We start from the raw sequence: 27,988 nt of genomic DNA, 5'->3' as shown, positions 1-27,988 counted from the left end.
GAGGTCCGAACTAATTTTCAGACCGTTTTGTTAAAAAACCTTAATTACGTACTTTTCTCTGTATATATATGTTATTATCTTACATCACAATTATCATTATTCAACATTTAATTGTTTATTTGTACACTAATAATTGATTGATATTAATATTTTTAAATAATTAGAAAACAGAAACATGTGGCGCCATCTCTCGGCAAACCGCCCAAGTTTGTCGTGAAATAGTTCCCAATTTTCGCCGCTAGATGGCGCTACATTTTCAGTATTTTTATTTATTAAAAAAACCAGGCATTAGATAATTATTAATGTACAAATGAACAATTAAATGTTGAATAATGATAATTACGTAATTAATGTTTTTTAACAAAACGGTCTGAAAATTAGTTCAGACCTCGCCGCTAGATGGCGATACCATTTGTGTGTCCATTAACTGGCGTTTGTGCTTCTATATATATCAAAATATAAATGCAATGAATTTTATGAATAATAAACCATATTATTTAACAATTGTGATACTTACTCGTTCCTCTGGGGCAATGATGTATCCCATTCATTATTTAAGACTAATTGGTTAGCATATTAAAGAGTGTAGTAAGTTTATTAGAAAGAATAACAAGGCTGTTTTGAAAATTTATTTTTATTGTCGCACCTAATACGCATTATAATTTGATTCTCCTATCTTCATTCGCCAAATGGTCTTCTAATTTTCCGTATTTCTCTTATGGAATATGTATTTAATGAAGTATACATAAGTAGGAATTCCAATATTACAATTTCCCCTTAAAAGTTGAAAGTACTATTTATTAATATTAGTACTCTACTTATTTTTTCTCAATATTGAAAGAGATTTATACTATATTAATACCACAAAGTAAATTAAATAATTCTTGGAGAAATCCTTTCAAGAGTAATACTCCTAATAGCACTAACTTTACCTTTTCCTTATTGAGATGACCTTGGATCGATCCTCAGCGCCAGGCCTTCGACCCCTAAATTCAGTCTTGCGTAGATTTATGTTAGTATTTATCGAATACAAAGAAACTGTACAGAATAAAATGAACACTAGTAATGTGAATCCAAAGATACATTAAATTCTTCTGTTTGCCTAATGAAGCATTCAGCAGAAAATAGAAAATTCAGGAGAATTACTCAACAGTTGTCTCCACTAAATGCACCCAGTTACTTATCCCAGTTGTACCATTTACTACTATTCGATGCGAAAAGGTTCAGGAATGCAAAGGAACATGTTCATCGTTAAAGATTAGAGAAAAGAAACTCGAAATACCAAATTATATGGCAAGAATATACTGTATTCTTTTCTTTTAATCATTATCATACGAATCGTTACTATTTAATCATTATCATTACTTGCAAGTCATACTGTCTTTCGGAGGATGTACGTGTTCATGTATGTGTATATGTCATTGGGAACTTATTATTACCATTATTATAATTCTTAGCAATATCAGTACCATGGGTTCATATTTCGTATTTTATCGTGCTCATTGTCACCATTTTATCATTATCATCGTTGCATCGTCGTTATCCTCGTTAGTAGTACCAACATCGTTTTATTGTCGTTATTGTCCACCCCATCGTCGATAACGTTGTCGTTATAACATTTGATTCAACACAGTAAAACAACAATACACTGGTACCAACGCAATTTGTTAACGTGGACGAGTAATTCGTTAAAGGCTCCTTCCCTTCTACGTGGCGTAATCGATAAACAAAACGCAGGGAAAATCTGTTGTAAATAATGTGCATCCCAAGAGGACAATGTAGAGGAACGGCGCTTAAACTCCAGAGCTTTAGGGGCTCTTGGACTCGCCCACGTTAAAGCGTGACCCTGCGCTTAAAAACAGTGTAACCTTTACATAAAATCAATTCGTGTTCTCGTTTCACCAGAAGTATAAAAACGTTGCTTGTGTTGTACCCGTTTGTCGCCATGAAAATATCTTATTTTCAGGAACTAATTAGTTTCCGTACGCGTGCGTACGCGGAAACCTATTTAAATATAAGTGTGTAATTAGTATCTAGCTGGTTGATATTAATTAAGATTTCTGGGTGTACACCATGTCCTTTGGATAAGACAGTAATCTTCTTCTTCGACAGTATCTTGTTTGGAGATTAAATGACATAGCGATGTATCGGTGCAGACCCAACTCTACCCCAACGCAAAGCAACATCTGATTTTTAATCGGTATTCTTACAAATAGCGCTGTGTCCAGGTATTTTAGCACCTGACAGATAGATGAGCTGATACAGAGTTAAATTGTATTTACAAACGGATTAGCTATGAGATTATTAGATTAGCTATGTTAGATTTGTTAGGGTATGTTAGGTCTGCACCGATATACCACTATATCGTTAGACCTTCCGAGGAAGCTAGCTGCAAGTCAAAGGACACAGAGTACCCCGAAGCCTCGTTTAGCATCAACCGTGAAGAACCAGGCTGTGAGAGCCCCAATATCTGTTATTTATATATTTATACTACGTAAACGTGTAAACATGATTGTCGTTGCATATGTACAAAATTATTTACATAACTGTCTCGAAGATCTTACTACTCCCCCAAAAAACCAATTCCTATCAGGTTCCTCGATATGCGCGTACAAAATAACATTCGGAACATCGAAAATTACATTCTTACAACCTATGGCATTAACGATATGACGTTGTTCCAACATTTTTATTTGCATTACAGAAAATCCTAGCGATACTTGTTTGTTCGCTAATTTCAAGTTAATCGTTAAGAACACACGTGTTACCGCACAGACGATTGTATGTCTTTCTTGTACAAGTATTGCTATGACGTGAATTTCGCTTCAACGAAGGAACTCGTTTTATTTTTGCAACACACCGTTGGATACGAAATGTTGTTCTAAAATCTATTTTCAATCGTTTAAATTTACAATCATTTTTTGATAAAAAAAAAAAAAAATACACAAACACACTCCCCCCTTGCTCAGTGGTACACTCACTCAACCATATATATATATATATATGGTCCTTATTTTAATGATTTCTGCACCTTAAGAATTGCGATACTAATACAAAATATCCAATGTATTTTTCTTTATCGTTTATAAGTACACGTGATCCTTCTTTCAATTGATAAAGAAATTAGAGCATACGTATGTATTTATACATGTATGAGTCAGAATTAACATACTCTGACGTGAGCTTTATTAACACTAGAATTACCACATATTTGTTATACGTGCTATGATGTCTTTAATATTAGAGAATGGAGAAGCAAATCGATACGATTAATTCTACGCTTCACAAATTGTCAATAAATGTTACGACAAAATCATTGTTTACAATCAACAGATTGTAAGAGGAAGTCCGTGGTACGTGGGTGTAATTAAATAGATTGGCAGTTCTAGCGTTAATCAAAGCGAAATATCCAAACCGAAGGACATCGAGTGGTATTTCTCAGTATTTGGTTGAGAAGCACAGACAAATTTGAAACTGGATAGGAACACGTCGTGAAATGGTAATATGAAATGAAATCAAGGCAGAATTTAGCCAACCAGGGCGAAAGCCTTTCTCTGCGTTGCCTTTTCCTCTTTTTCTTCTCATTGTTTTTTAAATTGCAGTCCAGCTGCTCGGTGGTGTGTGCTCTGATACGCGGTGAAAAGGAGCAAAGCGATATGCGTAGGATTATCTGGGATGCAAGAGGAACCCGATGGAATTGATCAATTAAATAATTTCTGCATAAATTTCATTTAAATAATTTACGTTCTCGTATGTACAGTGCGCGTTGATTCGCGCATTTTTGCTATTGCCTCGAATATGTCTACATTTTTCACGGCATCGTGTCGACATTCAGTAATAATAACAATATCGACAGCAGTTCTTTAACAACATTTAACGTACTAGACGTACTAGAGTTACGTATCTACCATATTCCGTTAAAATGTACTTCGTTTAATGTTCACTTTTATTTTCATCGATCGCTATACATGGCATCTAGAACATCCCTTTCTTCATTTCCACTCTTTAAATTTCATCTAAGCGCGGTGTCGATCAACACTTTATGTTAACACTTTAACTAGGGACTTTGCACTGTACTTACGGTTCTCAAATTAAGGAAACAGACGAGGCTTTCGATACACTTTGCGATAGTGTACACCAGTTAACGTCAGCCTAGATCAATATATATTAATTTAAAGTCCACTTTCAAGTTGTAAACTCTTTCTAAATACAACAGTAGTTAAAGTGTTAACCGTTGAATAATACAAACGATTTTTTCTTGATAGAAATAAAAAGACAGCCTAAAACATGAACATTATACTTCTACACCGAGAACTCTGTCGACGACGTATTCGTACCTTCTTGGTTCTTCGTTATCGTTCTCCTCTGTTGATTTCAAGGTCTCGACTTGACCGTTTTCGGAGCACTGCAGCTTCGCCACGGCAGGTCGACCTTTCGCGTTCACGGATTTATTTGTACTGTTGGCCAGAATATCTTCGCTTAAATTTCCAACGACACTCGCGTTTATGTTTACTGCACCGTAGCCTCTCATCGAGGATGCACTCTCGCTGGGAACACTATTCGACCATGTGGCCACATTCGACATACCCTGAGCACCAAGTTTAGTAGCCACGGATTCACTGCTAATCGGCTCCGAGGCGTATCTCTTGTGTTGGACGAATGACAGAGGTGGCAATGATACGTTTTCGTACGATGAATCTTCAGGTGGAAGTACAGGAACATTGAGATTGACACGCGTGAAGAAAGCCATTTTCTCCCTGAAACACAAAATTAACATTGACTTGTAGTATTTGTAGGATAAGATGTAGTATGCAGTAGTAGAACGAAATATTGAAAATAAAGTTCATATTAAAATATTTCCAGAATAAAATAAATTCCTATTTAATAAATATTTTATTTCGCATAAAGATCCGGAGTCTACTAATTAAATAAAATATTTCATTTGTCATATACATACTTGAAAGAAATGATGTCAGGTTTGCCCTTTCCAGCTTTCGTTTTCCGTAGCTTGTAAATTTCTTTCGAGGTCCTCTTCAACATCTTTTCCACTCTTTTATCCTCAGCAGTCTTCCCGCTCTTTCCGCTTTCGGCTTGTGCCATAAAGCTTTGGAACTTGTGATCTTCCAGCAGCCAAGTTGCAAAATCGGTGTCTCCTTTCTCTCGCGCTTGTTCTAACCTTTGCTTCAGTTCTCGCAATCGAGTGAGCTCATCTTGGAGATTGCTCAGTCTAGCGTGCTGCGCTTGAAGATCTAATTCAAGATCCAACGAGGTTCTAGCAGTGGGTGGTAAATTGGTGCCTTTTTTCGTGGCTGTTTTACAACTAAGCGCGGACGAAGGACGTCGCCATCGAAGAGACCGTCTTTCCACTGAGTTTCGTTGGAAGGGTCCGCCTCTGCGATAAAGTGGCATGCTGCTGTCGCTGTCGCTCCGATTGAGCTGCAGAAAAGTCAACAAATTAATCAAATGGTAAACACGAGGGACAACGTCCAAGTGTTACCCCCTAAAGAGATCATCACTACTCACTCGACAAATATAATGATTTTTGCTAACTGCAGCGCTAGGTGAAAATGTTTGGCTCCTCTTGATTACAATAGAATTTCTATCGTCGTATATAGCATTGGGCGCGACACCAGCCGCTGATAATTTCCTTTGTTTTCCCTGTTCTGGGATGAAAATACATTCGGTGTTGGTTTCCTTATCCTGCGTTTGTTTGGCCTCCTCGTGTAACTCTTCATCCTCCTATTATTAATATTTATGAATTATTATTATTATTATTATTATTATTATTATTATTATTATATTTACATGACAAACTACAAAAATTGTGGAGTTACGAAGCGTATTGAAACTATAATTAATCTGGAAGAAAACTGAAATAGTACCTCGTGCTCTAATACATCTTCTAAAACGTTATCTTCCATCATGAATTCCACAATAATTCCCTCTTCGTCGCTGTCGTCGCTTCCGCTTTCACTACCAGCATTTTCATCCTCTTCCTCGGGACTTCCCAAGCAATTGGCCAACTCCTCGAGCCTCAACGAGATGGCTGTTTGTAGCTCGTCGCAGCCTTGGTTTCTCGTCAAGGTAGACGTCTGAGAACTGATAATTGTACTCTCGTCGCTGCTTTCCTCCTTAATGTTTTGCCCGCTACGATACACCGATATATCAGATTCTTGTTTATCGTGTTTGGCTTGTTTCGCTATGCTGATGCAGACAGTGGTGCTGTTGCCAGTGCTCGTGCTTGGGCTGTCAGGTGGTTGCATAAAGCGGAAGGACAGTATATTGTACCATTTCACGCTTGGCAATTCTGGACTAAAGTCTGCAAGGGATACTTGGGCGGATCCCTGAAACAGTGATAAAAATGTACAACAGTTAGTCGATCATTCCAATTAGTCTCAACTATGAAGAACGTGTCTAGTGTTATTAAAGAATTACATGAAAGAAATAATAGAAATAATCACGTACCAAGCACTCCTCAGACTCACTGCCTGTACACCAAACGTTAACTTGCAGTGTCTTCGTATACAGTTTGTTGAGTGGTACAGCAATGGGGAACGTTTCACCAAAGGTTGGCTTGTGCAAATCCACGACAGGTTTTGTACAACACATGTGATTAATAGGTGGTTGCATCGGAAGCAATGCAGCTTTGATGTACCTAAATAAAAACGAAAAGATAACTGTTATCTCCCTGAAGCACAGACATTAAGGAGGGACTCTTTATAGGCATTAATTGCACTTATAGCTGAAGAATAATAACAAATAATAAACTGAAATACTCACACTTGCGTGTTGTTAGGAATAAAAAGTGCAGCCAGGTTTCGTGCACGTTCGATACCAACATGAAGTAGACCGTCGCTTACGGAGTATCTAAAAAAGCCAACTCTAGTTTAATACAATTAATTTGTAAAAGAGAAACGAATAGAATACAAAGAACAAAGTCAGGTTGAAATAGTTAACGTAAGAAATAAGACTATGGATATAAAGTGAAACAAACCTAAGCTTGATCTGGACCTGCGCCGTCTCCAAGCTCATCTCTCCAAGCGCCAACGAGTCAACGTCTCCGATCACTCCTGAAAGTCTTCTTCGATTGGAGGCTTCAAAGACTCCTGAATCACCCGCGACGCTTTCGTCCGAGACTGCTGCTGAAACGGACCTGGTGTTTGTGCCTGAACTACTAGCTCTCGATCGTATTTCAGTGGGTGGTGGTGTCTCGCTGATAGGCGAGAGAGGTGGTGGCTCTTGCGACGGAACTTGATGCTGTATACTAGCTACAGGCCTGCCAAGTCCGCTCCCCTGGGACATATTTCCTGACTGCAGTTCGACGGGAGGATGAGGGCCACCGACGAGTTTGAGACGGTCTTGGGAGCTGCTGCACGACTGTTCCTGCGACGGCGTTTGCTGCTGACTGAGCCTGAGCTCTGCTAATCGATCCTCCAATTGGTTTTCATCCAGGTGAACGATAGAAGAAGCTGAAGCTCTTTGACGCTGTCTCCTCTGCATTTCTATGTGCTCGTAGGCAGGCGGTGGTCCCATGGGAGCGTTTTCATAGAGCGGCGAAACAGGAGGACTGACGCTGGAAAGGCTGGATCTTGGCGACAGACTTGGCTGAGACCTACCAGGCGATGGTGTACTAACGAGATTATTTTGTTCGGAACCTCTGAGCAATCTCTCGACGCGTCTATGTAGATCCACCATATCAACTGGACGTTCTTGTTGCGAAGTAACGGGACCCAAGCACTGCGGTCCGCCGTAAATGTCGGTGAAACTCAATCCAGAACTCAGAGAGCCTTTACTGCTGGTCGTACTGAGACTTCCAAGACTAGAACTGCTGCTCACCGAAAGTGTGCTCGCGCTGAGTGTCTTTAATTGACCTTCGAGCATTGCCATCGAACGCAGGGCGTCTCTCAATTGCTGCAGTAACAATTGTTTCTCTTCGTGAAGCCGCACACGGTCGGTGATGGTTTTATTCGACAATTCAAGCGCGTTATTCAAGTCTTGTTCCAGTCGACGAATCTCGCTTTGGATCTTCTTCATATCTTGCTGTGTTCTAGTACGCGGCGTAATGCTTCTGAGTTCTCGGAGTAATTGTTCTTTCTCTTGGAAAAGCAATAGCTTATCTTTGTCGCTTTCCGTCTGGCCAGGTGTCACTTTTTCTTCGAGATCCGCCAATTGCTGTTGAATGTGCTGTATCCTCTTTCTTGCCTCGTCGTACTGTAACCTCATTCGCGCCATCTCAGCTAAACGAGTGCCAATCGGTACCAATTCACCTGACAGATCCGTTTGAGACGCCGTGCTGAGTTTCTCTTGGGGTAAACTGAGCGTGCTAGCCTCGGGACTACCTTCGCAGAGCTGCAATCTCGTTAACTCATCCTTAAGCTGTGCCAGGGACTGCATCAATTCAGCTTTTTCCTTCTCTCCTGAACTCAACGATTTTTGGATGTTACGGAGCTCTGTCATAATTGCCTGGGCTTCTGTGATGTTATAACAACCTCCATGGTGTCCGCTTAGCTTTTGCTCCACGCTGTGCGAGAGAAGAAGTTCACTTTAGAATTTGTGGTCAATCGCAAGAATAGTAAAAACATATTTCCAAATATGAAAATCAATGCAATACCTTGCAAGGGTGTTTACTCCCCGTTGCGTGCAGTTCATTTCTGCTCTGATCTGTTCCAGTTCTCGTTTTAGTCGAGAAACTCGACTTCTCGCGAGTGCCACATCGGACTTGAGAAGATCAGGATCGTACTTGGTGCTTAGTGAACTTGAACTGGAGCACACTGAGAATAGAACAAATATGTCACAATTGGTTCATTTAATTTATTAGTCTCTGGATGAAATAAGAAATGTAATATACTTACAACTAGTACGCGATGCACCTAGAGTTGTTAGAGCATTGTTAAGATGATTGTACTCATCTTGCGCTAGACAGAGCCTCTGTTGCTTCACATCATAGATTTCCTTCTTTGCCTATAACAGAAATGGAAAAGGTTTGTAATTGTGTATAGTTTAGAATACCACAAAAATTATTCATGTTAAAGTTAACAGATTAAGGGTACAGGTGGTACAACAAGCTGAATTTAGAAGTCTTAGCCCATTTGCAGAGACTAAAATTTAGCTTTGATTTCAGAAATTGACACTTGTTGAATATCGATGCATGAGCACAAAGGAGAGAAATATGTTGATAAAAATTGAAATCTCCTTTGGAAATAATCACAGCCTCGTGTTTAAGAGATTTTGTTTAAAATCGAAAAACTGTGAAAAACACTGTCAGCACAAACTAGAGAACTGGAAAAATGGCAAACGTGGATGGCAATGGTTGCAGCTCGAATTCCATTTGAACCTTACTGAAGATAAAAAGAAAGAGACCGTAAAGAAAAGGAATTCTCAAGGCCTTACATATTCGCAATAATAGTACGCAGTGGCGTCGACGTCGTCGTGTTTATAGCACTGCTCCCAGTAAAACTTTTGTATTTGCTCGTCGTTCTCGTAATCGTTGTGATAGCACATTTTCATTCGATACTGGGAGACGACGTTTTCGTAGAGCTGTTCCTCTTGATAGGGATGCTCGCACAAACGCTGTCGGTGGGTGTACTGCTGCCACTGGTGCTCTAAGCGCTGGTGGTAATTGTCAACGTAGGTACGGTATTGGTACGCCGGTACGAGTACGCAGAGCGTGCACTGACGGTCCATACCGAGTACACGCTAGATTAAACACAGTACACAGTGTCGTTTGTTATCGCTGTTGTAATTGCTACTCGGTGTTTTTATTATTGTTGTCGTTGTTGTTATGGTTGTGTCGTGTCGTCGTTGTCTCTTCCTTCTTCCTGTTCTTCTTTTCCTTTTCCCTTTCTTCTTCTTCTTCTTCTACTCTTTCTCTTCCTCCTCCTCCTTTTTCTTCTTCTTCTTCTTCTTCTTCTTCTTCTTCTTCTTCTTCTTCTTCGGTGTATCTTCTCTTCTCCTCACCTCATCTTCGCGAAGGCCTCCTCGAGACTGGCCGGTTTACGGGGCCCGAAATTCCAATCCCCACCTCTGTGGGTCTCAATTTTTAAGGTATCCCACCTTTTTTCCTCTTGTTGGCTTCTCTTCCTTCGTTTCTTGCACCACCCGGTCGATTCTCTCTTCCTTCCCTCCTCCTTTCCATCCTGCTTTTACCTATTACTCTTCCCCCACCACATCTAACAACCTTCTTTTTTATTCTTCTATTTCTCTCCTTCTCTCGGCCCTTCCTCTCCAGTCTCGTCCTCTTCCTCGCTCGACCACATACGGGCTGACTCCTCGTACATGCGTTCCTCCTGCCCTCTCTTTCCGTCTGCTCCTTCCACACTCTTCTCGTTCGTCTCGTTTCAACCACTACGGCCTTTCTTGCCCGTTGTAAAAAGGCGGGCCTCATCTGGACGCAGGGCCGTCGCAACGGGGAACGACTCCCTCCTCCTTTTGCTTCTCCTGTCAGATTCTTCGATTCCTTGTGAAATTAGCTAATTGTAATACGAACGATCAATGTTTACGAGATGTATACTTTAGAACCTTGGGTCTTCGGAGGTCCAAGGTTCCCTCCTCCGTTTCTTTTGCATCGATAGAAAATTCCATTCCATTCGTTGACTCGCAATTTTCGGAGAATTCTTCAACGCGAAAGGGACAAAGCAATAATAATTCTAATATAAAAGTCCACTCGACGGTTTCTTATTCATCGTTGAGCGAAGCTTACGGCCTGGAAGAGCGTAAAGCTTTTCCATCCATCTGAAAGTCGAGAACTAAGGAATGTCGCGAGGCTCGAGTCGCGGGGCACCGCGAGGGGAGTCGACGGCCCCGCCGTTGGCGGAGCTCAGCTTGCAAGGAAAGAAAAGAGGGGATGGACTAGGGGGTTGTAAAGTGGGAGAAGAGGGGAAGGAGGGCCTGGCGAGGTCACGGTACGACCCTGCTGAACGTGGTTCCATCACGGACTCTGGTCGGTAGTAGAACCGACCTTGAGTCGCGCATTATGCTTCGTCCTTGTTGGAATTTCTGGGGCCACTACTGGCCCATCATCCGTGTCTCTGAACATCTAAGAGCGGGCCCGATGGGCCTTGGTATATGTATGTCCCTTCTCCTTCGGAATGGCCGCGATGCGATGGTAGCGATGGTGTCAGTTCTCCTCCTTTCTGCATACTATCCAGTGGAAATCCAAAACGGCTACAATTTCTTTTTAGCAATTCTATTCGAAATCGAATTCGTTCCTTTTCCTTCCTCCTTTTACATGCCTCATTTACGGAAGAATCGAAAAAGAGATCTACAGACCCACGGGTCAAACTGCTATGGGTGTAGATCTACTCAGGAATGCATGTGTCGTAATTAGACTGCGGATACTGATGCATTTATAAGAAATTTGAGTGTGTAGAGAAAGTAAAGTTCATATTATAATATTTGCAGAGTAAAATGAACTCCTATTTAGGTTCAATTTTTGGAGATACGTTTGCAAAGATTTTATTTCGGATATTACCAACTTCACCCGAAATTTTTATGTGTACTTTGATACATTCGTGTATACATATTCAGTGAAGTGCATTGCAATTAGACAATAACGACACGGTAAATTAATTCCTGCAAATAGATTCTGGAATTGGAAAGCCTGTAAATAGGCTAGAAGTACGTAAAGTGTTAACAAGTTCCTGTGATGTATCGATTAGCGTAATTAAACGTGGTTAGATTACAGCCAACTTATAGAGACGTTTATATTAACACTAGGCTATTAATCGTCTTTCTGCAAGGGATACTTCCTTGTCTTTCATTGAGATAACATTGCATGCTTTTGTAGTTCCATGAATTACAAAATATTATACAATCAGACCCAGAAATATTCGTACGTTTCTATGTCTATCGAAGAAATTCCTCAAACTTAAGGTAGTACTTTGATGTAATAATTCACGGATACGAATAGTTTGAAACAATTGTAGCCGAAGGGGTGGACCGAGAGGTAGAGTTGTTCAGAAATGACAAGTATCGGCTTGCTTCCATCACTATGCGGCAGAGAATTTTTCCCCTCCATGGCACTTTCTTCTACCTCCGTGCCACCTCACCACCCTAAATCCGCCAAAGGACCCCATCCCCGAGCCCCAAGCGCATATTTCTCGGTCCACACTATTATTGTTGGCTCCGCAGATGCTATCGAGTATGAGCCGGTTCGCTCGCCTTGCGGAAAGAGCCTTTTATTTTTCTACATCCACCGCCTTCTCTTCTTCCTTCTTCGTACTTCACCTCCGCCAGCCAACATCTTTTTACCTTCTATCCTCGCATCTCCCTGTACTATGTATCTATCATTCCGTTTTTTCCCCGACGAATCATCGAGCCCTTTTCACCCCACAGCGTGTCCCAAAACCTCTTCCGCTTCGGCTCCTCCCTCTCCGCGTTTTCTCGTCTCGGTACATTTTTCTCGACCCTCCCGCGACATACGACCTTAAAGTGTCCTTAAAGTTAACCTCAAAATTTATGCTTTCCATCATTTCTTATCACGTACGAATAAACGTAACTCTTTGTAACTTTACAAATGTATTTTCAATGTCATTAGAAGCTGTTAGGCAGTGGAACGAATTGTTTCTCGCAACGTAATAATTATGTTATGCTACTTAACAAACGTTTGTGCTCAACTAGCCGACACGTTCACTCTCGGCTTGTCTCATTTCTCACTCTACGCGGTGGAAATGAATTCTGCAAAGGTAAATGTAACATCTATTCGTTTAGAAAAAACCATAAAATTTACAGACCGTGCGTTCCACTTAAATTTACGTTATAAATCGTTGAATCAAAAAGCATGGAATTAATTTCTACGCTTAATAATGGTAATAGTGTCAGGAGTAGTAGTAGTAACGATAGTATGTAGTAAGAATAGCGATAGTAATGACAGTGGTGGCGATGGTATTAGTGACTGTGTGGTAGCGATAGTAGTAGTAATAGTAGAATACAGAGTGGAGAACCTGCAAATAACGATTGTGGTGGTGGTGATGGTGGTGGTAGTGTGGTGAGATGGTAGAGAAGGAGGGATTGGAATGCAGCCGAGTGAGGAATTCCGGCCCCTCCCGCATATTTATCTGAGCGCTGGTCCGCGGAACTCCGCACCAAGTGAGAGCCCCTTTTATAGTGCGCCGTTCATAGAAGAGATAAAAGAGAGGTATACATACACGTATCTACAAAGCCAGTGTCAAACCACTATGCGCGTAGATCTATTCAGGAATGCCCGCGGTGCTTGATAATTGAGCGCATTCGCGAGGTTTTCTAGCGAATAAGCGCCAAGCTCGATCGACTGCGAAACGTCGGCGTCGTATCGTGTCGTTGCGATTTACAAAGGGACATCGCATCTATGGGCTCGTGAATTTCTATCGCGATTTAGACGTTTATTCCGTAGGTAAGAATAATCATAAGCTTCGAAGCTTTCATAGGGTCTTGGTTTTCGTAACATTAATCGTCAAAATGTACAGTTTCAAAATTTTGCAGCTGACGAGATACGAGAACCCACGATCCACAGCGTGTGAATCCAACGCTCTAGCCACTAGGTTGATCGTGATTTGTAAATATCCCTGTAAATGGAAATGTCCCACCGTTGGAAAGAGAAGGGAAACCGCGTTAGTATTCCATCTATCTCTGTCTACTAACGCATGCGCTATAAAAGTCAAACTGCCATTGGCTGTTGAGTTATATAGGTCCGTCCGATCGTTAGAAAGAGAAGGGAAACAGCGTTAGTACTCCATTTATCTCTGTCTACTAACGCATGCGACGTAAAAATGAATCAAATCTGTACATTACGCATTTATACAATTTATAGATTGTATATAACACTAGTAACTATGAAATATTACAAGAAAATAATTGAAAGATGAGTGAATTGAATTTAATAAAGAGTTAACCGTGCGCATGTGCATGCGATGTTAGACAAAGACAGACAGGGTTCCGCGGTTTTCTTTCTCTTTCTTCCCGTAGTTCTGTTCCACTACTCTGTCTATACATTTATCCCTTTCTATTTAATAAATTATTCTTTCCGAGCAACGACGTCAGTAGACCATTTTAAATTGGCTCGGGTATTATTTTATTACGACGGTTAAACAGTAATTGCGTTCTGCTCCCACCTTTGACATTCTGAAAAACTTATTCGTACACGAACAATACCATTGCTACAAAGTTAAGAGATTTTGCTTCATCCACAGATACCTTCCTTGGCAACGGGACATCGAGTTATCGGTATGTACACCATGATAATGGAGTCGCATTCCATTTATATCAGCAGCACTCGCCACTGCAACCTCCTCTCTTCTCCCCACGCCTTTGCTCCATAATCATTTTAGGACATTTCACGAAAATCACGCAAAACAATATGAAATTGAAGCTAATTTTGTGTCAAATTAATGCACTAAACATTTTATTTGCGTATTATAGTTCTTGACTTGAAGGTAAAAAAAATCAACAAAAATTACTGTAATTCAGTTTTATAATGGTTATTAAAATAAAAAATTAATATCACCTTCCATCAAAAAAAAGAAATTTACATGTCTCCCTTTTCCCTCTAGAAGTCAGCCAAGAAAATTTTGTCGAGTATCAAAAAATTAAGATAACAACGTTGTATCGTTTAATTGTATAAAAAATGAATTGCGTATCTTGATTAATTTCTAAGAAAAGATTTTGTACAAGAGACACCCTGTATATGTATAGTTGCGGAGCAAAAGCGTAAGCCTATTTGTGTATCGCCCGGTAGAGATGGAATCCTGATCCCTTCGCGTGGTCGTTAACATTGTTTGCCCCTGGAAGAGAGCCGTAGGAATGTGAAAAGCTACGCTGGCAAATGGCGAGCAACAACGCCGTAAGGCCGATCGTGCTCCTTACAGCACTCTCTATTTTCCTCTACGGTATTTCCGAGGCAAATCCTTTCCAGCGTTCACGTGAGAATTTCGCGTTAAATGTTCCGCGAGCAACCTCCACGGAGGCCTGACATCAATGAAAATACTTGCACCGCGAACCTTTAACGCCGGAATAAACACGTTCGAGGGAATTTTACTTGGATGGATAGGAATACTCGAGCGAAAGAGTTAGATCGTCTGCATTTCATCTCGCAACGAGTAAGTTCCGAGACCCTACGCATGGCGCTGCCGCTGGAAGTTTTAGAGATACGTGGGATAGAGTTAGGCTGGGATTATTTTAAGGATTTACTTGGATATAGGATCCTAGACTACGATTACTTCAAATTTGACGATATTGGTTCGGATAGGTTTCTTCTTTGGAAAATGTTCAAGAGAAAAATAAGAGATACGATATTAGCAAACTTCAATTGTAATGGTAATCTAGGGTTTCGCCCAATTTTAATACTATCTAGCGGTTCCATAATCAACTACTCTAATCAGAAGCATAGAGCGGGTTATATAAATTTTAACAACAGATTTCACGTGAAAACATGAATCTTCCGTAAAGATCTGTATTAAAATTACAAAATTTTGATATAGTTTTTCATAAAACTGTGGTGGTCAATTTAAATTGAAATTATTAAAGTTTTGTTAACAACATCCACGGAACAACTGCCTTAGTCTTTAACCTTTGCATTGACGTGTTGGTTGGTTCTCAGCCCCGTGGCGCATCTTGTCAACCAATGGACGAATATCGAAGGACAAGGACAGTCGCACATCCGCTTGTGCGCTGTAGGGCACGCTCGGGGATTCTCGTGGATGTTCGTGGATCCATCGTGAATCGCTTGGGGCCTCTACGAGCGTAACACTGGTAGCCACTACGCCAAAAGGGTCGCCTGGTGCGAGAAGAGAAAAAGGAAAGATATGGAAGGACAAGAGAACAGCGAGAGAGAGAGAGAGAGAGAGAGAGAGAGAGAGAGAGAGAGAGAGAGATTGAGTGAAAGAACTGAGGACGAAAGACGTGCTGAAACTGGCATGTTTTCTTCGAGATGCATTCAAATTTTAGTGTAGAGACTGCGCGCCTTATAGCGGCCACAGGCGTAAGGATCTTTCGTGCAATCATTGTAAAGTGTACGTAGAGTTGCACAACCTGTTGGACGACGCACCGTGTTGAATGGGAATATGACGCTAAAATTTCGAACCATTAACTTTGAGCATTCTACATATCGTTAACAATCACAGGGAACAGCAAAGTTGGGTAAAACTCATACAACTCATCACCAGATTAAGGTAGTTCTTATAGTTTCATAAAGATAGAGTTAAAAATGATAAACTTTAACAGCTTTCTGTTTCTATAACTCTCAGATAGGTATCAAACCATTACCACATCAGTGGGAATGGAAATGGAAATACCTCAGTTCCATATACTATCTACACGGCACTGAGGGTGCTTTCCAATTGCAATATTCCTAGACACAAGTTGCGTTCCAATTGCCGCAATCGTCTACTGCAGCAGTGCAGATGATGGACACTTGAATTACCATGAATTAAAAAATACTTTGTTCCTATCGAATCGTGTAAAACGCTGTACTTTCTGCATTCCTGTGCACACGAGCGTCAAGATTTTGTCAAGGAATTGTCAAGTAGCCAGAAGTTAGTAGGGAAATGTTTGTCGAGCGTCCGATATTTGAAAAGTAGCCGAATATGTGGATGCGCCTTAAGAAGCTGTGCTGGATGAAGGGAGAAGAAGGTCAAAAGGAGGGAAGTCACTGGTAGAAGCCAGTACACGGAGGAGCAAAGTAGGGGAATCTCGAAGGAAGGGGTACAAGGTTCGAATGGGCGGGAGACATTCCAATGTCTCGTGGCAAGCTTGCCGCTTGCCTGCTTTGCTTTGCTTTGCTCGCTCGTCTCTTGCTCGTATACCAAGATATCATCGTCCTAAACCCAGCCCACGCTATGTCGAATGCCACACGAGCGAACATCCTACTCTCCTCGTAATCAATTTTAATAAGTACAATAACAAACATACGTATCACAGGAACCCTCTAACTCTGACACGAGTCACGAAATAACGTCAAGGTTAAGTTGGGTCTCGTCATTTTTTAGCTAATTCCGCGAAATTAGAAGAAAATAGTGTTTTAATTTTAGCACGTTGAAGAATGTCATTTTTGTCAGTGGAATAAATATACGTTACATCAGGTTCGTAAGGCCCTCTGTCAGCTGAAAAATGGCGGCGACCAATCAGAATGGGGCAAAGTTATTTCGCGACTGATTAGAGGGTCTCTAAAGTGAACTACCCCTGGCTAGAGCAAATAGGTTCATGAAAAATCTTATGTAGCGCTCGGTCGTCACGAAATCCCTACTTATCTGGCCATGACGAGCGACGAGTGTGGAGTGTCCCAAGTAGGGACACCAGTAGAGTAATGGAGGAGTGGGAATCCCCACTCCTTAAACGCTGTCGAGCTGGCGAAGTGAATAGAAATCGCGGCACTGTTCAACGGGGGTTCCCAAGTGGAATGGTTACTAGCGTCAGTCGACTGATGTCAGTCATCATTGCACGTGGAATTTCTCTTTTCGTTACATTCCCATGGAAAAACTACTGACGCAAGTGAGTTGCCAGTGTGCTTGTCGCGTGCATATATAAGCGTCATTCGATTAAAATGATAAGCTTACGATTTCCGTGGCGCTGGAAGTTGACAGTGTTCTTATTTAGTATAATTTATTAGAGAAGCCAAATGTCGGAGTCTGCGATTCTCTACGATGTTTAGTTTATAAATTATTTTCATTACATGATAGTATGACGCGTTACAACGATCCCTTTTACCTTGTCTCAGGTTCAGGGATAGACTGTAAAAGGGGAAACTAGAACTTTGTTATCGGTACCATGTTTTTTTTTACAAGTGGAATGGTGCATGCGCAATAATTTAACTTAACAAAATGTCGAATAAATATTTTTACCTAAACTATAATTACAAACGATTGAATGTAAAGGCACGGAATTAATTTCTACACCTAATAGATTAAGGGTAACGAAGAATATTGATTAAGAGCAGGCGCGGGGACACGTAGGGGTTAACTCGCGAGATGCTCCTGATCCCGTCGAACGGTACATACACGGGAGCCACGGACAGCTTCCTCGAATAAATGTACACGGGCGAACCCGTTGGAGGACATTTAAGCGGGAATTACTTTACCGATCCGTTATGTGTACGATAAAACTATCTGTTACGTGCTGGATCCTTTTCTCTTTACGATACGCGTGTAGCGTAGATCCGATCACAGAAATTCGTACGAATTTAGAGACAGATTCGCTCAACCTATGAAGAGTAGAGAATAAAGAGGACAAACTATGTAGAAAAGTGTCTGCCGACTTGCGAACGTTTCAGATGGCGCTGGCGTTTCAGATTGTCGATGGGACAAATTTGAACATGTACAAACTATGAGAGTAAGTATACAATGGTACACAATAACGTGTAAATTGCTCGATAACGTAAAAGTATAAAATTAACAGTTTTTAGAGTTTTATACTTTCTTTTTATCTGAACCAATTTATCACGTGCAGTGGAAATGGTTACAAAGCCAAATTTATATTTCCACCGGTAGCACTCATTTATTATTATAATTACTATTATTTACAATGCTACCACATTAACGTCATTGATTCTCAGCTTCGTATTGTCATCTTCGAGTTCTGCAGGCTTGGAAGCTGAAATTAGCGAACTACTCGTGGACTGGCGCCAGTTCACCGATGACGCCAGTAACCCCATTCGACCAGGGAATCCCGCTGAACAGTGCCATGGTTCCTATTCATTCTGTCAGTTCACCAGTATCGAGAGAGTGGGAATCCCCACTCCTCTGGTGTCCCTACCTGGCACTCGTCAATGCCAGAGTAGGGATTTCGTGATGGCTGAGTATTACATAAGATTTTTCATGAATCGATTTTACTCTACGGCAGCCAAAGAAGTTTCACTTCAAACAGGGTTCAAATAAAAGTTGTGCATATCATTTATATCAATTTACCAGGCACAGATTTCTACAATTTTCTGGTTAATCTCCTATCAACTCGTCTATCAAAAAATGAATTATTTCTTGGTTGTAATTAATCGTGCTAGGACAACGTTAGCGTTAGAGATTTAGGTATAGTACAGATACGACTGTGTTTTTCTGTTTGAAACTTGGAAGGAAATTTTTGGCCACCCTAATAGAAGCGCGATACAAACGAAGTTTTACATCAGAGTGCAGAGCAACAACAAGATACGAGGGAAAGAGGAACGAAGACAGAGAGAGGGGTGGAGTGAGGGACATTTGCATAGGAATGCAAGACTGCTCGAGCCAGTGCTTACGAGTGCGTGGCACGTATGAATGTACCAACGCGTGAAGGTTCCAAGGAAGGAAGCTAGCACACGCATTTCCTTGTGACAAGTCCTCGAATAATGCGACTCCTGTTTTATCGAAGAACCACCTATCAGCGTATGCAACGTACAAACTGTATAATTCTTTCGAGCAAGATTACACCGAGGCAAGTTTCACATTCAGGAGATAATACCAGTCTCGTGTTTGAGATCTAAAAGTAAACGTAATCGAACAACAACTTGTCGGTGTGTGCAATGCGCGAGCCGGGTAATTCTTTCGAGCAACGTTTACGAACCTACATTACTCACGACACTTTTTTATAATTTCATATGTTTTGTATAATTTTTAGAATAATTTCACATATGTTCTAGTATTTAACCGTTTAGCCTATTCATTTTCCCTGGTATTTAATTTTCTCAAGTATTCAATTCACTGATCCTGAATTCAAATCTATTGTTATCGTCGCCTCAATTTTGGAATTATACCTTTTGGTTCCTTACTGAAAAGTAATCGTCTGGTGCGATTAAAAATTGTATGGAATACAGTAATATGGAAAGCACAGAAAAAATATTCATAGTGTGTAATGAGTGGTTGTTGAATTGTATTAAATTACGATTATTCAATCGTTCCTTGGGAGCGTGCATAAAAGTTTGTTTAGTCTGCGAGGCGATTGTCACCTTGGTGCGAGAAGTTTCCGCAGCTGTCGTCGAGAAATTTCCGGACAATCTCGAAACTAGCATCGAGTAACGAGCCAATCTCGAAAATCGACGATGACATCATGCCAGCAGTATTGCGACCAAAATAAATATACCATACATCGACATTCTCCCACTTTCTTGTCTTCTACCACATCTGAAGCCACAATTTTTCTTTGGCGTACGAATCTATCGGAGGCATTTTCGACCGTGTCGTTCCCATCTTTGCAAACGGTTAAATAGGAAAAAAGATCGATCGAAGGAGCTTTGAAAACTTACCTCGAGTACGTCCTGTGCTGTCTGGAGATATTCTCGAAGCATGGCCTCTTGAATGGCTCGCCATTCTTGTCTTGGGTCTTCCAGTTGCGTCGTTTCTAGAACCAACAAACGAGACAAACTAACACGTTGCTTTTCACCTCTTCGTTAACCCTATTTATGCGTAATTTATTTCGTATTACAATTCATATTGCAATAATTATTAAAGAATTCGACAAAGAATTAAATATAAAGGTTTGTTTAACAATATATCAAGTAAGAAATTCTACTAATTCCAGGATGTCTATTAATTCAACGACAGTAGCATCGAATTTATACATAAATAATAATCTGCATAATGTGTTATCATTCGTGATCACATGTAAAAAGGAAAATAATACGCACGATTGACGTGATTAATGTAGTATGCACCCACATGCTTGTCATATGCTTCCTCCCATCCAAGTGGAAGTTCGTTTCCGATACAGTCTGCGAACGTTTGGGGTTTCGTGAACCTGTAATCAAGAAAAACGAATATTGAGAAACCTGCCTGGCAAAGAAATCATTAGGATTTTCGATTCGTCGACGCGATAGTTTTCATATCTGACGCGTTACAATTGTCGGAAAACGGTTGCTTATTTCGAGACAATACTGTACATAATGTTATACCAGAATTTCTTAAAGCAAGACGTATTAAGCGTTTCTTGGGATATTTTTTTTTTACAGAGAAATTATGTAACGTGAAAATTGATACTTTTTCTTTAAACACTCCTAAAAAAAAAAAAAAAAAAAAAAAAAAAATTCAATTTTCAACTCTTTTGACCAACTTAGTTCATATTCGTGGCAAAATATGTTAATAACGTAGAAGAAAAATTGTATTAAAATCGAATAACAATTATGACAAAAACTTGCTATATATATATAAACATCTGATATTTCAAAAATCTCTGCGCGAAATAAATTAAAAATATTACCAAAAGTAGTTCAAAAGATACCTAAAATACTACCAAAGTCATACAAACATAACATAAATTCTTCTCCGTGAAAAACAATCACGAAGAACGCTTGACATTTGGCCCCCCCCCCCCCCCTGATGCGGTTTAACTTTCAACCTGACAATGCGGGTCGCTGTTCGTGCCTGTCGATAATCCTGTAATTGTGAAGCGGCCTCGCACCTTGGACGAGTAAAGGTACGAAAATATGAGCGATACTGGCGGCGTGCACGCGTTCCTTAATACATAAGTAATGCCCTTGGGTCAAAGCCAGGTAGTCGAAGAGGGACACCCACGCGATTTATATGCCCACGCTTACGTGCTTGTTTGCTCCGAGTCTACGGTACGCATTCAGGGTCGTTTGTTTAATCTACACTCTGGCGGGACGAATACAATCCGTTCGATAAGAGCGCGGACAGGATATTTCGGAGATTAGGTATCCAGGATATTGTTAACACGAACAATCCAAGTCTTCTCCAAAGAGATTGTATACATAGATAGAGACGGAGGAGGTGAGTTGGGTGGAAAAGTGTAACGCGAATAGTAAGAGAAAAAATGATTGCTTGCACGCCTGTCCTTCTCTGACAACGCACGCGCAGTCACGTCAAGGAACTGGTGGGGGAAAATACGAATTGAGGAGAAGTGTCAGCGTCAGATCCTCCTCGATTCGTATGACTTCCCCCACCAATGGACACACAACTTGGACAGAAACAGAGATACTCTCTCCATTCGTTCTCTCTTTCTAGATATCTTATACATGTACTTCCAGTTACAGAGGCTCCTGTGACGTTACAGGAATTATTAATTACGAGCTGTATCTATATCTACACTTCTACATTTGATACAACATATTGAAATAAAAATTAATTGCTGTTCATTTAGACGCTATGTGTGCGACCTTTGTTTTTGGTCCCCTAAGTCGGCACAAAGACACTACTCTGCGCCTACTTCCTGTGCTCGGTGTTACTTCGCTAAATCCTTCTATTTCTTTTCTATCGCCTGTATTCGTTGAAACCTTGAAATATATCCAAGTTATTCTGGCGTGATTTTCTTCCGATATCTTTAAATTCGATAATTCTACCATTATAAAGAGATTAAATTCTAACCTAAGAAACCTAATAAAAAAAAAAAAAAAAAGTTGCCGTTCGCGACAACCTATGTCCTACGTCCACGTAATTCCTCGCATTTTTAAGCGAGATTCCTGTTTTACGGATGAATAATAACAGAGGGGCCACGGACAGTGTAATATATTACGCACACACGCGTACATGTGTAACCACAGCCATGACACGAATTACGAGACAAGAGTACTCCCAAACTTGGAAATTCGATACATTCTTAAGCCGTGACACAGCACACGGCCGCATACAGAAAACGAAGGTAAATTTAGATTCCAGCGAGATGAGTGTCAATTTGTTTTTTTTATTAATTTAAAACAAAAAAAAAAAAGAATTAAGACACATTTGACAGCCGAGGAATTTCCCTCGATTCGAATTCTCTACCGCCAAAGTTGCCTGATTAATGTAACCGCGCATGCGTTGTCAGAGAAGGACAGACGTGCACGCAATCATTTTTCTCTTGCTATTCGCATTACACTTTTTCACCTTGTCTATTCTATCCACATAATCCTTCGCTGACGGTGCCTGTTTTTGTGTATCCTCTTATATTCACTTCAAACTGGATTATTTCTTAATCCTAATCGAATGATTTATCGCTGGGGCGCCTGTAGCGCCTCGGCACGACGTCGAACCTTTATGGCCCAATTGGTTTCTCTGCGTACCGGCAATACATCGAACGATAGCTGGCAGAAATGGTTGCCTAAGTTAGTGGGATCAAGCGACGGCCAAACATTTGCGAGACAAGTTGGACTAACACGTGGTACGAGATTTAAAGGGGAAAAAAAAAAGATTGCGAAGGGAATAGAAAAAGCATACGTAACGTAACAACGTCATCAGAATTGAAAGAATAATACCCTCCTAACAGAGACTATTTTTAGGTGCTGGTCGTTTCAATGTATGTTACATACCGGTTAGCCCCGTAAGATGGTTCTCGCTATGGTTACTCGTATGTTAATCTAGACGTAGCGTACGCTTGGAACAATATCCGTATGAATAAGTTTTGTAATATAATTGTATCCATTTGTTCGATGAAAATTAAATTTATAAATAATTTATGGTCATATTTTTCAGTTCAAAACTCAATTGTTGTACTTTCTATTTAACGAATTACGCCATCGTTTGCTAATAATCGATTATTTATGTTTATCTTTATAAATTCTTAAAAAATTCTTTCTACTTCAATCTCATTCAATCGTCGTACTTTCTATTTAATAATCGACACATACGAAGTCTCGACCCGATGGCCATTACAATTTATGTACACATTCGAGGTTCGGTAACCCCTCAAATCTATTCTTCTAACAAATTATTAATACACTTGACAATTACTAGGTGTAGAAATTAATTCTGTGTCTTTACATTTAAATAATTATTTGTAACTACAAATCTGTATGCAAAATAAAATCTTTGCAAATCTATTTAGAAAATTGAACCTAAATAGGAATTTATTCTACTCTGAGAATGTTATAACATGAACTTTATACTTTCACTAGTTTCTTATATCATTGCACACCGTGTGCATTTTGTAAGTTCTTGGACGCTCAAATCTCTTATAAATATATAAAAATCTGCAGTCTATTTATAACTCTAGTTTATATAGAAATATTTACTGACGAGATTGTTACGTTTAAGTATGAACCTTGATAGGAACGAAACACACAGATTGTTTGGAGATTTGATTCTATTATGTGCCCTTTTGGAATGTGTGACCGAGGGAAGATGAAAAGTACGCTTTTTCTTCGGAAATAAGTGGTACGTTCGGGTTACAAAGGCGCGGAATTAACCTCCGCGTCTACCGCAATGTTTACATTTGCAATTTAAAAGAAAAGAAAAAAAAAATAGTATTGTTTTCGGTCGACCCTGATCAGCAGATATCTCAATTTTTTCACGGAGAGCGCAGCGGCCCTGGTGACTGGAATGCGGGCGCGGCGAGTCGTTGTATGAATGTACGCATGCATACACGTAGTAGATACACACACTCGAGAAACTTAAGGAGCGCTCACACGAGGGTAACGTAACGTCAGAAATATTTAGCGTTCCGATTGATGCTTACCTTTCGAGTGTACGCTTTATCGCGGTACCACGCTGCATTAATTCCGAAAAGAACGATAACATTTTTTTAAACTGATGATCGCGCGTGGTCAACTGACAGTTACAGTGTAGAAAAAGATACGATAGCAGGTCGTTCTAACGTTTTCTTTTTATATTTAAACACGTATAGAATAAACATTGTCTGCTCTACGTATCGAAAAGGCCTATTTTATGTAAATATGCTATAAATCGATTTCGCGAGACGAGTTTTGCACGTGTTGTGAAAATAAATGTAAGTAAATGCTAAAACTGGTGGAACAAAATATTAAATAATTCTAGAATAAGTAATTCTGTTGCAGGCCTTAAATTTCGTATTAGCATACAGTATATTTCTACGAAAATTAGACATTTTTACGCGAAAGGAATGCAATTTTAAATAGTAGAAGAGTTAAAATGAAAAATGGTGCAATTTAAAGAACAAAAAAAAAAAAATTATCGAAGAAGTCTACAAATTGATACCACAATACTAATTGAAGTTCTGTAGAAAGGCGGTATTACGAAATATTAATAAATTATTTACTCATCGTGGAAACACTTTGCTTATAGTGCGCTGTCATGTTCCATCGATCTACATTAATTTCTGTAACTTTTGTAACGCATGATCCAGCAAAATCGATTTTCACTGTGTTTACATGAAACGAGACGTGCAATATATATATATATAGGTTGCGCAAAACATGTACATTCCTTCGCACATATCTAAATATAAACAAAAACGTTAGATGAGCTATCGTTTTGTCTCGCACTGTATGTACAGTGTCCCACAAAAGTCTTCGCACACGAGAATCAAGTTTGGTCAACTTCATTTTACATTTCGTATTCTAATAAAGCAAATGAATCGAATAAAATTTGAAATTCAATTTTAATTTTAAATCGTATATAATTCATGTACTGCATATATGCATTTATAGGAATTAAAAACATTGGAAAATCTATGAGAATGTGCAGAAATGCAAATGTATATGAAACATCGACGATAATCGTGTTTCCTTCGAGTCTTAATTCTTTATCGAATAAAATATAAATTTCCATAAAATTCCGCAGTCTGCACACAAGAAATATGTACCAAAGTTTGCAAACGGTGATAGGATTATCATTTAAGGATGTTTGGGAGATGTATTGAAATAGTCAGAATATATTAAAAGGAACTCTAGATAAGCAGTTATCTGTAGTGAAAACGCGACAACACTGCGATCAATTGAAATGTCATTAATCGGTAGACATTTGTGACATCTAACCAACAAAATTGACGCTAGTCCGTTACGTCTTTCTGTTTCAATGTACTCCAAAGATGAACAAACTTTATGGCTCGCAATTTTTCCTTTCCATCGATAATTCGTATTTTTTTGACATGGTAAAAAAAAATAAAAATAAACGCACGTCTTACACCGAAAACAGTAACCTCGAACAGTGCCCATATTATAAACAAACCTACAGTTTCACGTAGTCCCTACCTCCCCTACGATCCTTGAATCTCGCTTTTTTATCGAACAAAATATGAATTTGCACAAAGACCCGCAGTCTGCGCGCAAGAAATCTACATATAGGAAAGTTTGCAAACGTTGGTAGGTTTGCCGTTAAACTAATTTGGCGATGGTGCCCCCGCACTTTTGCGGGCCAGTGTATCAAATCGAGCCCCAGGCACGCATGCATACCGAACGCGTACGTATGAAATGACATACCTGTCTCTGGGATCGATCCACGTCGTTTTTCTCGTATTGTGATCGATGAAATACACTTTTCCATCGAAGTCTTGCGCAACGTCCCACCCTTCCGGAAGCGGTATCTCCCCATTCCGTCTCCTTGGCATATTTCACTGCGCTCTAAATCCATCCAAAATTCTCTATCACCGACCAGCCGCAGGCACATATCCGTGCGCGCGAGCACGCGTTACTCGTGCCATATACACGTTGTATCGATGCAAGAGAAAGAAAGACAGCGGACGCGCGAGAGACAAAGAGGAGCATTCGAGTGGCGGAGAGAAGGAACGCGATACACACTGACGTACGGTGGAAGGAAGAGGGAAGGAATGTGTTGCAGTAACACACGCGCTACGTGCGTACACTACGTGTACAGTGTACCTGTATAGTGTACACTATGATCTGTATATATATATATATACGTGCGTGTAAATGCGTTTATAAGGTAAGTATGTATGGTGTATGCATATGTGTGTACATGTACATAAAATACTCCCTCTTGCGCTTTGTCCCCCTCTCACTCTCTCTCGCTGGCTCGCTCGCGCGCGCTACTCCGCCATCATGAATACCTCATTATCATGAGCGGAGTGACGTCAGAGTCCCCGCCTTCAGATTCCTCTCGAGCGGAATTCCACCGTTAACATAGCTGTTCGTCCAAGAAAAATCCACTGTTCGTATCTTGCCTTGAGACAGTGCCGCGGTCCTACATTTGTAAGAGAGCACGTATCGATGTCCGTTACATTATCGTAACGTTCATTTCCTCCAAGGTACACTGATCACTCGGCAATACGAAATATCGCGAGGAAATGTAAAAATAACATAGCCCTTGGATTAATCTTTTCGCACCACAAAATCAAAAAAAAAAGAAAGAAAAGAAGAACGAATTCGACATAAAAATACACTTTCACCCTTCGGGTCGTCTCACTTGCGGCTCACTTCGATTTACATGTTCCCTCTGCGCGTCTCCAAAGGCGTTAATTTCTCGTTACAACACCATCCTGCGATTCCGATTGTTCTCGTTTATCGTCTCATCCGAAAGTGTATTTTTCACCAAGGAAAAAATGTTCGAGGCACCGCGCCGGCGAATAAACGATCATCGCTTGAAAATGCGACCCAAGCGCAAGTTTCATTGACGAATTCTCGAAAGAATAATCGTGAAATCGTAAAATCGTTCCAGTCTGTCGCATTCACGAGCAGCAGGAACGACGAGGAAAGTTTTTCAGAGCAGAGTCGAGTCGAGTCGAGCCGAGTCGAGTCGGGATAGTATCTATGTACGCTCGCGACCCGTTAATACCGGTACTGTCCGTGTTCAACACACATTTCACCGTGTTTCCTTTTCTTTCTCGCACGAAAATTCCGCTGGTTGTGCAACGGACACCAGCAACGAGCAAGACGTTTCTTCGGAGAAATGTCAGAATTCGCCTCGCGTTCCCTCCACGCGATATTTCACTACGCTTTTACTTGCACAACAGACACTGTTACGGTTACCACAAGACACTTTTGCTTATTCGCAGCTCGAATCGAACGCGGCTCGGCGAAAAGTCCACGGTTCGTCGGGTGTATCGGCACGACCGCCAGAAATACGGATAAACTGCTCTTTCGTTACGATAATACTAAAACCTCGCGCCAACTACAAGCATGTCGAGTGTTTGTAACATGCCACTGGACGTTCTACCGTGCACCGTGCGCGCTTGCCAATGCTTCTCGCTCACTCTCTCTTCCTTTTCGCCTCAACGCGTATACCGATGAGAACTGAACATAATCCCCTCTTAACTTCGCGCTCTCCTTCTCCTTCTCCCTCTATCTTTCTCTGCAAGTGCCCCCTCCATTGGCCGACAACTCTCGTGTCTCTGACCGCTGCGCACGAAGGGCGACGGGAACAAACGAACGCGATGCTCTTTCGATAGCTTCGCATATTTTCCGTTACGTTGC

General features: G+C 40.5%; 1 protein-coding gene and 2 long non-coding RNA genes across 8 annotated transcripts; 2 read left to right on the top strand and 1 right to left on the bottom strand.

The window, feature by feature from the left end:
* Positions 1 to 674: 674 nt before the first annotated feature.
* Positions 675 to 27,757, bottom strand: LOC128880147 (protein kibra). 5 transcript variants are annotated; one of them, XM_054129896.1, is made up of 13 exons: positions 26,626 to 27,757; positions 26,039 to 26,179; positions 20,561 to 20,670; positions 20,180 to 20,274; positions 8,853 to 8,961; positions 8,612 to 8,771; positions 6,995 to 8,521; positions 6,781 to 6,867; positions 6,466 to 6,655; positions 5,883 to 6,344; positions 5,524 to 5,739; positions 4,958 to 5,436; positions 675 to 4,757 (listed from the first exon to the last, which is right to left on the bottom strand). In XM_054129896.1, the coding sequence occupies exons 2-13, from the start codon at positions 26,164 to 26,166 to the stop codon at positions 4,295 to 4,297; spliced, it is 4,026 nt and encodes a 1,341-aa protein (XP_053985871.1). In that variant the 5' UTR covers positions 26,167 to 26,179; positions 26,626 to 27,757; the 3' UTR covers positions 675 to 4,294. The 5 variants fall into 5 exon arrangements, with proteins under 5 accessions (XP_053985871.1, XP_053985872.1, XP_053985873.1 ...); XM_054129898.1 differs by lacking the exons at positions 26,039 to 26,179; positions 26,626 to 27,757 and adding an exon at positions 24,319 to 24,371 and having other exon boundaries at positions 676 to 4,757; XM_054129899.1 differs by lacking the exons at positions 26,039 to 26,179; positions 26,626 to 27,757 and adding an exon at positions 21,268 to 21,330 and having other exon boundaries at positions 676 to 4,757.
* On the top strand, positions 12,975 to 15,347 carry LOC128880151 (uncharacterized). 2 transcript variants are annotated; one of them, XR_008457764.1, is made up of 3 exons: positions 12,975 to 13,369; positions 13,443 to 13,586; positions 14,166 to 15,347. It is a non-coding gene; the product is annotated as an uncharacterized LOC128880151 (long non-coding RNA). The 2 variants fall into 2 exon arrangements; XR_008457763.1 differs by having other exon boundaries at positions 12,991 to 13,369; positions 13,459 to 13,586; positions 14,166 to 15,342.
* On the top strand, positions 16,613 to 20,173 carry LOC128880152 (uncharacterized). The gene is made up of 3 exons (XR_008457765.1): positions 16,613 to 17,460; positions 18,239 to 18,297; positions 18,521 to 20,173. It is a non-coding gene; the product is annotated as an uncharacterized LOC128880152 (long non-coding RNA).
* Positions 27,758 to 27,988: the final 231 nt, after the last annotated feature.

This window comes from Hylaeus volcanicus, chromosome 7, assembly GCF_026283585.1.
Source record: "Hylaeus volcanicus isolate JK05 chromosome 7, UHH_iyHylVolc1.0_haploid, whole genome shotgun sequence".
In the NCBI taxonomy this organism is placed as follows: Eukaryota; Metazoa; Arthropoda; class Insecta; order Hymenoptera; family Colletidae; genus Hylaeus; species Hylaeus volcanicus.
This window is presented reverse-complemented; position numbering and strand designations above follow the sequence as displayed.